This window comes from Helianthus annuus, chromosome 6 (genome assembly GCF_002127325.2).
Source record: "Helianthus annuus cultivar XRQ/B chromosome 6, HanXRQr2.0-SUNRISE, whole genome shotgun sequence".
NCBI lineage: Eukaryota > Viridiplantae > Streptophyta > Magnoliopsida > Asterales > Asteraceae > Helianthus > Helianthus annuus.
Window position 1 is genome coordinate 10,671,120 of NC_035438.2, and position 14,936 is coordinate 10,686,055.

Here is a 14,936-nt window from a genome sequence, read left to right on the forward strand (position 1 = left end):
TGCCAAATTCTCTAAGTGCGAATTCTGGCTTCGAGAAGTCCAATTCATAGGACATGTTGTCAGCGAGAGTGGTATCCAAGTGGATCCCGCTAAAGTAGAAGTTGTTATGAATTGGCAAGAGCCAAAGACGCCTACAGAGATTCGTAGTTTCCTGGGGTTAGCAGGATATTACAGGCGTTTCATTGAAATTTTTTCAAGGATTGCTGCACCCTTAACTTCCTTGACCAAGAAGAAAGTAAAGTTTGTTTGGGGCCCTAAGCAGCAAGAGTCCTTTGATATTTTGAAACAGAAGTTAAGCAACGCTCCTGTGCTAACATTGCCTGAAGGTACCGAAGAGTTCGTAGTTTACTGCGATGCATCACACACTGGCATGGGATGTGTGCTTATGCAGAAAGGCAAGGTTATTGCCTATGCTTCAAGACAGTTAAAGGTGCATGAAAAGAATTACACCACCCATGACTTGGAGTTGGGTGCCGTTGTGTTCGCACTAAAACTGTGGAGGCATTATCTGTATGGTATCAAGTTTGTGATCTATTCTGATCATAAAAGCCTTCAACATCTGTTTGATTAGAAGGATTTAAACATGAGGCAACGCCGTTCGATGGAGACTTTAAATGATTATGATTATGAAATCTGATATCATCCCGGCAAGGCGAATGTAGTCGCTGATACCTTGAGTCGAAAGGAAAGGGTGAAACCCATCCGAATCAATGCCAAGAGCATTGAAGTGAAGAATAATTTGATTGAAAGGTTGTTAGCTGCACAGAGGGAAGCTGTGTTGGAAGCTAACTATCCTAAAGAAAAGCTAGGAGTAACTGGGGAGCAGTTAACTCTTAGCATGGACGGAATTTTACGATTAAATGGACGAATACGGGTTCCAATTTATGGAGGACTACGCGATGTTATCCTCCAGGAAGCCCATAGTTCTAAATACTCCGTTCATCCTTGGGCTGATAAGATGTACCAGGATCTAAAGGCAAATTATTGGTGGATAGGCTTGAAAAAGTCTGTAGCCGCTTATGTAGCCAAATGCTTGACTTGTGCGCAAGTCAAAGCTGAGCATCAAAAGCCGTCAGGCTTGCTACAACAGCCTGAACTTCCCGAATGGAAGTGGGAAATGGTAACTATGGATTTTATTACCAAGTTACCCAAGACGAGGAAAGGAAATGATACAATATGGGTGATAGTTGATAGACTGACTAAGTCAGCACATTTCTTACCCATCAAGGAGACTTATAGCTCTGACATGTTAGCCCAGTTATACGTTGATAAGATTGTAGCCTTACATGGCATACCTGTGTCTATTATCTCTGACAGAGATACTAGATACACGTCGCATTTTTGGAAAAGTTTCCAGCAATCTTTGGGCACACGTTTGAATTTCAGTACGGCTTACCATCCTCAGACAGACGGTCAGAGGGAGCGTACTATTCAGACGTTGGAAGACATGCTACGTGCATGTGCGATCGTTTTGGGTGGTAGTTGGGATAAGAACCTACCATTAATCGAATTCTCCTACAACAATAGCTACCATACCAGCATTAAGGTTGCGCCCTTCAAGGTATTATACGGTAGAAAGTGTAGATCGCCCGTTTGTTGGGCGGAAGATGGAGATGTCCAATTATCAGGACCAGAGATAGTCTTCGAAACGACCGACAAGATTGTCCAGATTCGAGACCGTCTCAAGGCTGCCCGAGATAGGCAGAAAATTACGCAGATCCAAAGCGTAAAGATTTTCACTTCGAAGTAGGTGATAAAGTGTTGCTTAAAGTATCACCCTGGAAGGGGGTGATGCGTTTCGGTAAGACAGGCAAACTAAGCCCGAGATACATAGGACCTTTCGAGGTTATCTAACGTGTCGGGTCAGTTGCCTATAAGTTAAACTTACCTGAAGAGCTCAGTGGAATTCACAATGTGTTCCACATCTGCAATCTGAAAAAAGTGCTTCGCTGATGAATCACTGGTAATACCCCATACAGATGTGCACATAGATGAGAGCTTAAAATTTGTGGAAAAACCTTTGTCGATTGAAGATCGACAGGTAAAGAAGCTTCGAATGAAGCATGGACCTATTGTGAAGGTCAAATGGGATGCCCGTAGAGGTCCCGAATTCACGTGGGATGTTGAATCCGCGATGAAAGAGAAATACCCTTATTTGTTTCAATAAATCTCGGGTCGAGATTTATTTTAAGGGGGTGAGGATGTAACACCTCGAAATTTTGTGTCCAATAATGTGTTGACACGTGTCATGAGTTTACACGTGGTATTAAATACTAAATAAAGGACTAAAGTTGACAAACCTTGAAAGTATGTAAATTCGAGGGTTGAAAATGTCAACGAGGGGTAAATATACTGTATAGTAACCCTAAATGATGCTCGTACCTTCAAACGGATAAATCATGGATCGTACGGAGCGAAATGCGGAAGAAAGTGAGAGATTACAAACTACAGGGGTTAATGGTGTCAACATGTTTAATTTATACCTCTGAGTGACCCTTTGACGAACCCGAGACTTTGTAACAGCAAAATACGCTCACTAGAATATACGATATAAATTCCGCGAAGTTCCGTTTTAAAACGAGAAAGTTATGATCAAATTCGTAGGCGAGGGGTTAAAAGCGTCAACATTAAAAGTTAAGGCTTTTCGGATAGTAATTAAACTAACCGGGGACTTAACAATGCGGGTAAAAGTCACGAGGCCCTTAATTGTAAATAATCGAGGGCCAAATCGCAAAGTTACCCCTTCGAAACCGAAAGGTCAGGTTAATGATTACAAAAGATATGAAAATCTTGAAAATCAAGTCTAATGCGGGCCGCGTTAAAGATATGGGGGATTTAATGCGGGCCGCGCGCCACCTGCAGATTCGTTTACTGACTTAAGGATTCAGGCGGCCTGCGTCTGAGTTGCTTGATCCTTAATGCGTGCCGCATGGAAGCCCCAGATGCAGTAAACATGGGCAGATTCACTGTTTGAGCTTGTGAACGATCTTGGATGAATTAATTGAAGCATGGGCGCCCCCTACATGTCCCCTAGCACTCAGGGACACCTGCTGATCATCCATGAGCAATTATAGGATGAGTTGTAATGATCTTGTGCATGAAATTTCACTATAAAAGGCAATGCATTGCACACAATTGAAACACACCTCAAACCTGCTTTCTTGATCAACTCTGGAGCTCTAAAGCATTCTTCTAACATCTCTAGTCGTGCACCAAGCTTCTGTAAGTATGCCCAACCCTTTGTGGCTTAGTTTTTGCATAGTTTAGCTTAAAAGTCAATCCGTCGTAATTAACGATTGACTTTGCGATAAATCACAAATGGTCCAGTGGTTTGTCGAATCAAAGATAGTTATATGTTGGTAATCATGTGGGCTTTAAACCCCTAAAAGGGCACCCTCTGATTCCCACTCTAACTAGTCCGAATGTCGAGTCAAACGTGCTTAGAAAAAGTCAACAGAAATGCTATTTTGCGATTCTATGCATAATCAGTAATGTAGATGGTGTGTAACCTGTTTTAACAAACATAAAACATGATAATAAGTGTACTAACTAGCCTTTTGCGCGCACAGTTCGGCTTATGTAACTAGTTTACATAAACTAGCCGAAACGGGTCAAACCTTATTGTTTTGACCCCAAAATCCAGAGTGTGGTTATTATACCCATATAAAACAAGTCTTCAAACTTGTTGGGTCCAAATCACATTCCATTCCCGGTTTTCGCCTTTCACGCGATTAAACCGTAACTATCCTTTGAAACTGACCGGTCTAAGCTACGGCTAAATTAAAGACCCGTTAGGATTCTAATAGGTTATTTTAAACCTTCGTTCCAGAATAGGAGACCAGTAAAAGCTATTTGCAATATTATTCGATTAAGGATTTATACTTGCAAAGTTAAATACTTTTAACTTATTTTCCGTTATACGGGCTTGGGTTACGGTATTTAAAATACCGCTTGGTCGGGCAATTGACCCCAACTCATTAGTAGTTGGGCATTATCAATGTGACCCGTTTAAAAATTGTTTTGTTGGCCTTACGCCTTTGGGAGCTTAATGACCATGTCCCGGATATCCTTGGTAGCATTTTACGAAATGGCCACGACCTTGACATCCGGGTGTAGGCGTACATCCGGCATTATGTCCATAATTATAAAGGTATAGCCGTTGGTCTTCCCGCCACGGTTTTATGCTATGTGGTGTGTCTATTAAACTTTAACCCGGCACGACCCGGGCGACCGAACGCATAGTAAACATGTAATTCTTTACAAGATTTAATTATAAATTATCCCAAGTTATAAAGAGTTTGTGCCTTGAGCATTCAAATCAATTTTATTAAACATTTTACCAAAGTGTCAGTTGAATGTATTTACCAGTGTAAACTGACATATTTTCCCAAAAAGATTAAACGCAGGTACTAAGCGTAATTGGCTGGATAATTTTCCTTAGCATCAATAAAGAGTCTCGCAAGCTTAAGATGCCTACGCTGTTGAACAATACTTATATTTTTATTTGATCCCCTGTGGATTTTATTTCAACGATGGTGATACTTTGATATTACATTCAATGTTGAAATATATTTATCTTTATGCTTCCGCTGTGCATTCATATAATTGTGTGGTTTGACTATATTGTTGCCAACTACGTCACGCTAATCCCCCACCGGGCCCACCGGTGAGACACGTGGAAATCGGAGTGTGACAATACGACTTTGACGATTTGAATGAAGAGGTTGCTACTCATTATCCTCCAGATTCGGAGCTATCCTTTTCAATTTTTTTTATCGACAAATACGCTACTAAGCAAAAATTTGTAAAGGTTGATTCGAATGCCAACTTTAAATTGATGCTTAGTATGTACGAAGTTGAGAAAGAATTAACCATTTATGTGACGATGAATAATAATGTCGAGACAAGCTCGGTGCAAGAAAGGTAAATTTTGGTTTAGATACATTTTAAACATGTTTTTTATAGGGAATCGGATGATGCTCATGATGAAGAAGATGAGGAGGATGAATCAGTAACTTTTAGTACAGATGATGAAGTTGGGCATGTAAGTTCCGAACCGGTAACTGTTAGCAACAATAATGGAATTATTAAAGTTAACTCCACGTTTGAAAATGTGGTAGAGTTTAGAAGAGCGTTGTCCCATTATGCAATCATGAATGAATTTTGCATAATTTAGTGAGAAAAGTGAACCTACACGGGTCACAGCAAGGTGTAGTGATTTAAAATGCAAATGGAGGATACATGCTTCTGTTATGCAAGACATAATTTCATTTGAGGTAAGTGTATTGATATAACTAATTTTTAGAGTCTAAAAATATTTTTAATAAAATGTACGTTTTATTAAAATTCTGTAGGTTAAGAAATTGGTCGAACCACATTCTTGTACTAGAAGCAACAAAGGTGCGAATAAGGTGGCAACACAAGGATGGGTTGTAAGTGCGGTTATAGATAAGTTGAAATGCGACGGGGATGTCTCAATTAAAGAACTCCACAAGTGGGTTAAGATAAATTTCAATGTTGATCTACCCTACATGAAAATCTTTCGAGGTAAAGAACAAGCTTATAGTGATTTGTACGGGAATTGGGAAGACTCATTCATAAAGACGAATGCTTTTAAAGAGGAACTATTAAGGCGAAATCCGGGAAGCGTTGTCGAAGTTGACATTGAGACTAAAGGTAATAAGAAACTATTTTTACGCTTTTTGTTTCACTACTAGCTTGTTGGAAGGGGTTTCTTGTTGGTTGTCGTCCCTATATTTCTCTAGATGCATGCCATCTAAAAGGCAAGTTTAAAAGGGTACTAGTCGCTGCTAATAGTGTTAATGGTAACAATTCTATTTTTTCGGTGGCTTATGGTGTACCTGAATCTGAAAACAAGAACTCATGGATATGGTTTCTTGAGTTACTTAAGAAAGTAATCGGTACGCCTAATGGACTAGTTATATCATCAGATTTGCAAAAGGGTGTAGACATTGCAATTACACAAGTTTACCCTAATGTTGAGCATAGAGAGTGCATTAGGCACTTATTTAGTAACTTCAATAAGCATTTTCGTGGTGATTTATTCACACGAAATTTATGGCAAGCTGCAAAGACCTATTGTGTAAACGAGCATGATCGACTATTAAATGAAATTACTGGAGCAAATAAAGATGCACTTACTTATCTTAATGAGAATCACAATAAGATATGGAGTTGTTGTAGGTTTGGGGAGACATCAAAGTGTAACTATGTTACAAATAATATTTCGGAGTCATTTAATGCGTGGATAGGTGAGGTGCGTTATAAACCGGTTCTTAAATTACTTGATTCCATTAGAGAGAAGATTATGGTACGATTTGACAAAAAAATGAGGCTTTCAAAAAGATGGAAGGGTTCCTTAGTACCAAAAACTAAGACTTACCTCGACAAAATCTCTAAGGTTCGTATAATGTTCCTTTTTTACATATATTTCAAATGCATTGTAGGTTAACGATTTTTTAATATTTTGAATGTTGTATGTAGAAATTGGGTGCATATAAAATTTGTAAAAGTGGTGAAAATCGAGCTGAGGTGAAATACGAGGACAAGCGTTGGGAGGTTTCCCTTGATGAGAGAAAGTGTTCTTGTCGGGTTTGGCAGGTAAAAGGTGTTCTATGTGTGCTGTAACACCCCATGTTTTCGAATGTCAAAGTCAAAGTCAAAGTCCAAGTCAACTTTGACTTCTTTGACTATTAATGTTTCTTTTGCTTCTGTATTATGTGGAGTAAGTGTTGTCTAAATGAAATGATCGAATGTTTAACCAAAGCGACCGATTTACGACTATGAATAGTAGGAAGTAACAATGCGATAAAGTTAACTAATCAGTAATCAAACCGATCTGACTATCATCGAACTCGAAACTCAAATTACGTGAATTTTGGTATGGTTATACGTGTGTGTGTGCCTTATGTGTTACCTGTGCGTGTTTACTTTATGATTTGTGTGGTGATCAATCGAAACTCGAAAAGCAATCAAACTCAATCGAAACCGACATCGAAACGTGAATTACAGATGATTGTATGTTAGATATAGTAGTGGGACTGAAAGTAATTTGACTAGGAACTCTATCGTATTCGTATCATTGTCCATCGAAATCGAAATATCGAAAACCATTAAGAACCGATACCCTTTGCCTCGAATCGACGACCTATTTGATCAGCTGCAAGGTGCCCAATGTTTCTCGAAGATCGAACTGCGTTCAGGCTACCATCAATTGCGGATTCAAGAGGAAGACATCCCCAAAACCGCTTTTCGAACCCGATATGGCCATTATGAATTCGTTGTTATGCCTTTTGGTCTAACTAATGCACCCGCGGTCTTTATGGATCTGATGAACCGCGTGTGTAAGCCCTTCTTAGACCGTTTCGTCATCGTGTTCATTGACGATGTCTTGATCTATTCCAAATCGAAGACCGAACACGCGCAACATCTACGTTTGGTTCTCGAGCTACTTCAGGGGAACCAACTCTATGCCAAGTTCTCCAAGTGTGAATTCTGGTTAGAGGAGGTTCAGTTTCTGGGTCACATCGTGAATAGTCAGGGAATACACGTCGATCCCGCGAAGATTGAAGCCGTCAAAAGTTGGATTACGCCTAAGAACCCGTCTGAAGTTCGTTCTTTTCTCGGACTAGCGGGCTATTATCGACGATTTATAGAAGGATTCTCCAAGATCGCTGTGCCACTTACCACTCTTACTCATAAAGACAAGCCTTTTGTGTGGGGAACCGCACAAGAGTCTGCCTTTCAAACCCTCAAGCACATGCTGTGCAACGCTCCTATTCTCACGCTGCCCGACGGAAACGAAGATTTCATTGTCTACTGTGATGCTTCCAACCTTGGTCTTGGTTGTGTTCTCATGCAGCGAGACAAGGTTATAGCTTACGCATCTCGTCAGCTCAAGATCCACGAGAAGAACTATACAACCCATGACCTCGAGCTAGGCGCGGTTGTCTTTGCATTGAAGATTTGGCGACACTACCTGTATGGCACTAAGTGTACAATCTACACTGATCACAGGAGTTTACAACACATCTTCAATCAGAGGGAACTTAATATGCGTCAACGCCGATGGGTAGAACTCCTCAACGATTACGACTGTGAGATTCGTTACCACCCAGGCAAGGCGAATGTGGTTGCCGACGCGCTCAGCAGAAAGAGTTATGTGCTCAGTATCCGAAACGTTCAAGCCCAGCATAATCTCGAAGCCCTCATCCGCGAAGCATAGCATGCGTGTTTTAATGAACGCACCTTGAAGAAAGAAAGGATCTACCATGATGGAGCTCAGCTTGTAAGCAAGGCAGATGGGATATTTTATTACCTGGATCGAATCTGGATTCCTAGACAAACTGATCTGCGAAAGATTATCATGAATGAAGCCCACAAATCCCGATATTCTATTCATCCCGGTGCTGATAAGATGTACCAGGACCTGCGCTATAAGTACTGGTGGCCGGGCATGAAACGGGATATCGCTCTTTACGTTAGAAGTGGCTTAACCTGCGCAAGAGTCAAGGCTGAACATCAAAGACTTTCTGGCTTACTCGAACAACCGCCGATACCTATATGGAAGTGGGAGAGTATAGCTATGGATTTCATAACGAAACTCCCGCCCACGCCATCAGGTCACGACGGTATTTGGGTTATAGTTGACCGTCTGACCAAATCAGCCCACTTCTTGCCAATACGAGAAGACTACAAGGTGGAACGACTAGCCCAAATCTACACCGACGAGATCATTTGCAATCATGGTACGCCTCGCGACATCATCTCTGACCGTGATACTCGGTTTACTTCTCGATTGTGGGAAACTTTTCAAGCGGCTTTTGGTACGTCGCTTAATCTGAGTACTGCATTCCATCCACAAACCGACGGACAGACTGAAAGAACGATCCGTACTCTTAAAGACATGCTCCGGGCGTGTGTCATAGATTTTGGTGGTAGTTGGAACAAACACCTGCCACTAGTCGAATTCTCGTATAATAACAGCTATCATGCCAGCATCCAAATGGCACCCTTCGAGGCCTTATATGGAAGGAGATGTCGTTCGCCTATTGTGTGGCACGAGATCGGTCATTCGCAATTAACCGGTCCCGAGATACTACAAGAAACGACTGACAAAATCCTCCAGATTAGAGACAACTTGGTAAAAGCTCGAAGTAGGCAGAAAAGTTACGCCGATAGAAGACGCAAGCCCCTTGAATTTGACGTTGGCGACTACGTACTCCTCAAGGTGTCCCCTTGGAAGGGTGTAGTCAGAGTCGACAAGAAAGGGAAATTAGCGCCTTGATATGTTGGACCTTTTAAGATTCTGGAAAGAATCGGAAAAGTCGCCTACAGACTCGAACTACCGGAGGAACTCAGTAACGTCCACCCGACTTTCCATGTGTCTAACCTCCGAAAATGCCTTGCTGATCATGATCTAATCGTACCACTCGACGATATTCAGGTCAACGAAACCTTACACTTCGTGGAAAAGCCTGTCGAAATCATGGATCGCCAAACCAAGCAACTCAGGCGCTCACGCATCCCTATCGTGAAAGTCCGATGGGAAGGCAAACGAGGCGCGTAGTTCACTTGGGAACTCGAAAGCGATATGAAGGCCAAGTACCCGCAGTTGTTTAAATAGATCTGAAGCATCAAATTGGTAAATCACGGTGATGCGCAGCTCTCAGCCTAATTCCGGGACAAAATTCCCTAAACAAGGGGAGGCTGTAACACCCCGTGTTTTCGAATGTCAAAGTCAAAGTCAAAGTCCAAGTCAACTTTGACTTCTTTGACTATTAATGTTTCTTTTGCTTCTGTATTATGTGGAGTAAGTGTTGTCTAAATGAAACGATCGAATGTTTAACCAAAGCGACCGATTTACGACTGTGAATAGTAGGAAGTAACAATGCGATAAAGTTAACTAATCAGTAATCAAACCGATCTGACTATCATCGAACTCGAAACTCGAATTACGTGAATTTTGGTATGGTTATACGTGTGTGTGTGCCTTATGTATTACCTGTGCGTGTTTACTTTATGATTTATGTGGTGATCAATCGAAACTCGAATCGAAACTCGAAAAGCAATCAAACTCAATTGAAACCGACATCGAAACGCGAATTACAGATGATTGTATGTTAGATATAGTAGTGGGACTGAAAGTAATTTGACTAGGAACTCTATCGTATTCGTATCATTGTCCATTGAAATCGAAATATCGAAAACCGTCGCGAAACACTCGAAAAGGGGTTGCTGATCGAACAGGAAGCACCCTGATCGAACAGGCCAGCCGATCGAACAGGTTGTTCGATCGAGCAGACCATTCGATCGGAGGTCCTGGCCGATCGGTTGACACTTTCCTCTTTTGAAGCCTATAAATAGCCCTGTCATTGTCACTCTTTCTACTTTTGGAAAGCTCTGACCGAACCAGCCCTTGTTCTTCACCTTTTCTCAGATTTCTCTCAACTCCGGTAAGTTTTCACTCTTATTCTTGTACGTTTTTTATCATTACACGATTCTACACCTTTCTATCTTTCAAAACTTGAATTCTAACCGTGAAATCACCAAGATCTAAGTGTTCTTGGATGATGTCATCATGGTGTTCTTGAAGAACATCATACCTTGGCCTCATTCAACCATGAATAGCTTATATCTAACCGATTTCCACATAAACAAACTAAGATTTGCAAGAATCTTAACATCTTCGGGTTAAACATCAAACTACCGTTACGAACAATTCACCGGCCGGACTTGGGTGATTCCTGTCCGAACCGGTAAAGCAAGTAAGAACCCACGTTCTATGGTTTAACTCGCTATCAAAATACCTTGAAATCATATCAAAACAATCAAAACAGCCAAGTGGTAGACGAAAGGCCGACCAGGTCAGAATTGCTGGCCGAACGGCTAGGCTGTCCGAACGAACAGTCCAGCCGATCGGACATACCAGCCGATCGACCGGGCCAGCCGATCGGCTAGCACATGGTCCCACACTTTCAAACTTCATGAAGTATGCTATTGACGAGGTGATGTTCGATCGAATATGCTACTCGATTGGTAAACATTACTCTTCGGATCATAAAATACTATACTTCAACACTTAATCGATTTTACAACTCGTTCGTAGTATGGAGTGCCACCCGATCGAGCATGCTGTTCGATCGAGTGACATCCTGCTGAGGATCACTTCTGAAGTTTCTAACCGATCGGTTAAGCCGGCCGATCGAACAGACCGTTCGATCGATCGACCTGAAAGGTAAGAACACTTCAGTGTTCTCAAATGCTACAACAAAAACTTCAAAAGTTCAAACCATCATACACAAACACATCCTTATCAGAGGAAGAAACAATCCACTCGAATGGTCCAGCCGATCGAGCCTACCGGCCGATCGAACAGGACTGTTCAAATGGACTTTCAAACCGAACGAACAGCCCGTTCGATCGAACATGCTGTTTGATCGACCAGGCTATTCGATCCATTTACACTTGTTTGCATTTTCGCGTTACTCATCGTTATGCTATCGAACTATTCAGGCTAACCCTACTCTCAGCGCTCCCTTCAATCCATAATCAATCACTGTGAGTATACTCGAATCCCTTTTTGCTTTAGCACTTTTGGGTGTTACATACGTTACTTATCAAAATTACAACCGAACACACTATTCAAACTATTTGAACGCTAACCGATTGCATGTATTACGTGACTAAATGAATGCTTGTTGTTACGTTTACACGTGGAATGCTGTCTACCTGCCTTAACAACATAGTACTATAGTTTGGACTCAGCACCCGTTCTCACGGGGGTTGTTAAGGATAATTACTTGCATGGATTACGGTGGTAATCATGTATTGCGAACTGTCTCGGACAGTCAACCCGCAGTCGTTGGTATCGATAGATCCATGTCGATAATTAACATGCATCATTTCCCCCCTGTGTACGTGCTGGTTATGCGAAAACTATTCGAACTCTATATGCTATTATTAAACTTGTATGCTCACCTTTACATTTTATGTATTGACTTTATTTTAACGTATGTGACAGGTGTTTAATATATTTGCTTGCTAGGGAAGTGAAGCTAGAATCAAGCTTTAGAGGCCCCCAACAAATAGTTGTCTGTCAGGAACAAGCAACTAGGGCATAGTTGTCTGTAGATCTTGTCAGGCTGGGTCTTAAAGCATTGAACAATAATTATTTATGTTAAATCTGAGTTGTCGGAACATAATTACTTGTTTGGATGTTATCTGTAATAATGTATTTGTTTATTCGGGATACGGTATGGGACGTATCTATAACTGGATTTTATGAATAGTTGTTGTGGAAACTTCTGAACAATCTGTTTCGCTCAGTGCCATGCCCCGATGATTCCGCCATCGGTTGGGGTGTGACAGATGCACTTACTTATCTTAATGAGAATCACAATAAGATATGGAGTTGTTGTAGGTTTGGGGAGACATCAAAGTGTAACTATGTTACAAATAATATTTCGGAGTCATTTAATGCGTGGATAGGTGAGGTGCGTTATAAACCGGTTCTTGAATTACTTGATTCCATTAGAGAGAAGATTATGGTACGACTTGACAAAAAAATGAGGCTTTCAAAAAGATGGAAGGGTTCCTTAGTACCAAAAACTAAGACTTACCTCGACAAAATCTCTAAGGTTCGTATAATGTTCCTTTTTTTACATATATTTCAAATGCATTGTAGGTTAACGATTTTTTAATATTTTGAATGTTGTATGTAGAAATTAGGTGCATATAAAATTTGTAAAAGTGGTGAAAATCGAGCTGAGGTGAAATACGAGGACAAGCGTTGGGAGGTTTCCCTTGATGAGAGAAAGTGTACTTGTCGGGTTTGGCAGGTAAAAGGTGTTCTGTGTGTGCATGCAACAACTTTTATTATTTTCACAAGGGGTGTTAAATGGGACATGTATGTTGATCCATTTTATACTATTGAGAAGTTTAAATTAGCTTATGCTTTAGAAGTTGCCCCAATGCCTACAAAGGATCAATGGTTGCATATAGATAACAAGGAGAAGACATACCCACCTACAATCAAACGTCCACCTGGAGACCAAGAAAGAACATAATTAGACTAGGTGACCAGCCTAAAAAACGACAAAAATGTCCACGATGTGGTGAGTATGGACACCGTGAAAAGACATGCAAAAACTCAGTACCTGAAGATCCTACTCAGCAATAAGCCTCAACAAGTGAAAGGGGACGAGGAAAAAGTACAAAAAAGACGTGAAAGTAATTAGTCAAAGATGAGCGGTTGATTTCGAATTTTTGGTATCGTATTCATGTTTTTTGAACGGAAATTATTATGAACAGAATTTATGTTTTTATTATTATGAACGGAAATTATGTTTTGTACTTTTTGGTTTTATGTTTTTATCATTGTAAACAGGGGCGAAGTATAGAAGAATTTGGGTGATAATACATAAACTGGGTAAATATGTAATTGATTTTACATATTAGAGTGGGGAAATATGTAAATATTCATTTACTAGTTTATTAATGGTAAAATAGTCATAAATAAGAGTCATTTTAATGAAAAGGGGGAAATATGTAATATATATCAGTTAGGGAGGGGAAATATGTAATTGATTTTATGGTTTGGGTAAATATGTAATAAAGCAGCTTAGGAAGGAGAAATATGTAAAAAGCCCTAGATAAAAACACAAAAGAAAGTGTTTTTTTCTAAAACGCAATGGACAAAAAACATAATAAAATGTGTTGTTTCTAAGACCCAATGGACTGAAAATACAAAAAACAGTGTTTTTTCATTACTTTGTAAAACGCAATGACTCAATTAAAAAACCCATATCATAAAAATGCAATTCAAAAATTTCTTACATAGATCGAAGTCGATTTCTTCAGATTTCTTCAACAATTTACGAAATTTGAATGTTAGAAACGCTTATCAATGATCGAATCGAACGAATTGAGTGATTCGCTTCAAAATCACGGGAAAAAATGAGATATTGTATGAAATTAAACTGGGTTTCTTCAAAAAAGTTGAAGAACACGTTGATTGGGTGTTTGAATAATTGATTTGTGATGAAAATCGCACTATAATATAGTGATTATTGAGATAGAAAGTGAAGAAAAGGTTGAAGACAGTGGGTTTTGAAAATGGTGAGTTTTGAAGTTACACAGAGAAGAAAATAGAGAAAAATTGGATAAAATTGACTAAAATATCCTTTCTCTTTATTTTAAATTTTGCCACATGTCATAATCCTATTGTTTCATATCCTTCCTAGCCAAAATAAACTTCCTATTTAATCTTATTCCTAGTTTTTATTATTTTATTTTTTTTAATTTTAAAAATTTCTTTATTGTATTAATACTTGTATTAACCCCCCCCCCCCCCCGCGTTGCAGTGTGGGCGTAAAACCATGACAAATAGCACCAATGTCACAGCACCGCCAGCAACCATCAACACTGAGGTTGCAACATGTTAATGCGAATAAATTAGAACGAAACGTAAATCAAAAAAATAATAACTAATTCGATTAAGACCCGCGCGTCGCGATGAACCTATCAAACGGGAAAAAATAGACGGCTATAAAAACGTTGAACCACATACGCACGTTGCGTAATACTAACTCGCAAAATTTAGAACGAAGCGTAAAACAAAACGTAAAAACGTTGAACCACACACAAACGTTGCGCCGTGTTAACTAGCAAAATTTAGAACAAAACATAAAACAAACATTTTGCGAATTATGAAAAGTAGGGGTGTTCAAAACTATCCGTATTCGAAAATCCGATCCGAAATATCTGATATCCGAATCCAAAATATCCGAAAATTCGAATATCCGAATTTTTCAGAATCGGATTCGGATAGTGATTTTAAATTTTTTTGGATATTCGAAAGTTTAATTTTTTTCGGATATTTGAATATCCGAAATATCTGAAAAATATTCGAAATA

General features: G+C 39.9%; 1 protein-coding gene across 1 annotated transcript; it reads left to right on the forward strand.

Annotated features, from left to right (window-relative positions):
- The first annotated feature begins 4,885 nt into the window (after nucleotides 1-4,885).
- LOC110944388 lies at nucleotides 4,886-13,088 on the forward strand. The gene is made up of 7 exons (XM_035974042.1): nucleotides 4,886-4,923; nucleotides 4,966-5,044; nucleotides 5,355-5,676; nucleotides 5,718-6,421; nucleotides 6,505-6,621; nucleotides 12,744-12,860; nucleotides 12,960-13,088. The coding sequence occupies exons 1-7, from the start codon at nucleotides 4,886-4,888 to the stop codon at nucleotides 13,086-13,088; spliced, it is 1,506 nt and encodes a 501-aa protein (XP_035829935.1).
- The last annotated feature ends 1,848 nt before the right edge of the window (nucleotides 13,089-14,936 follow it).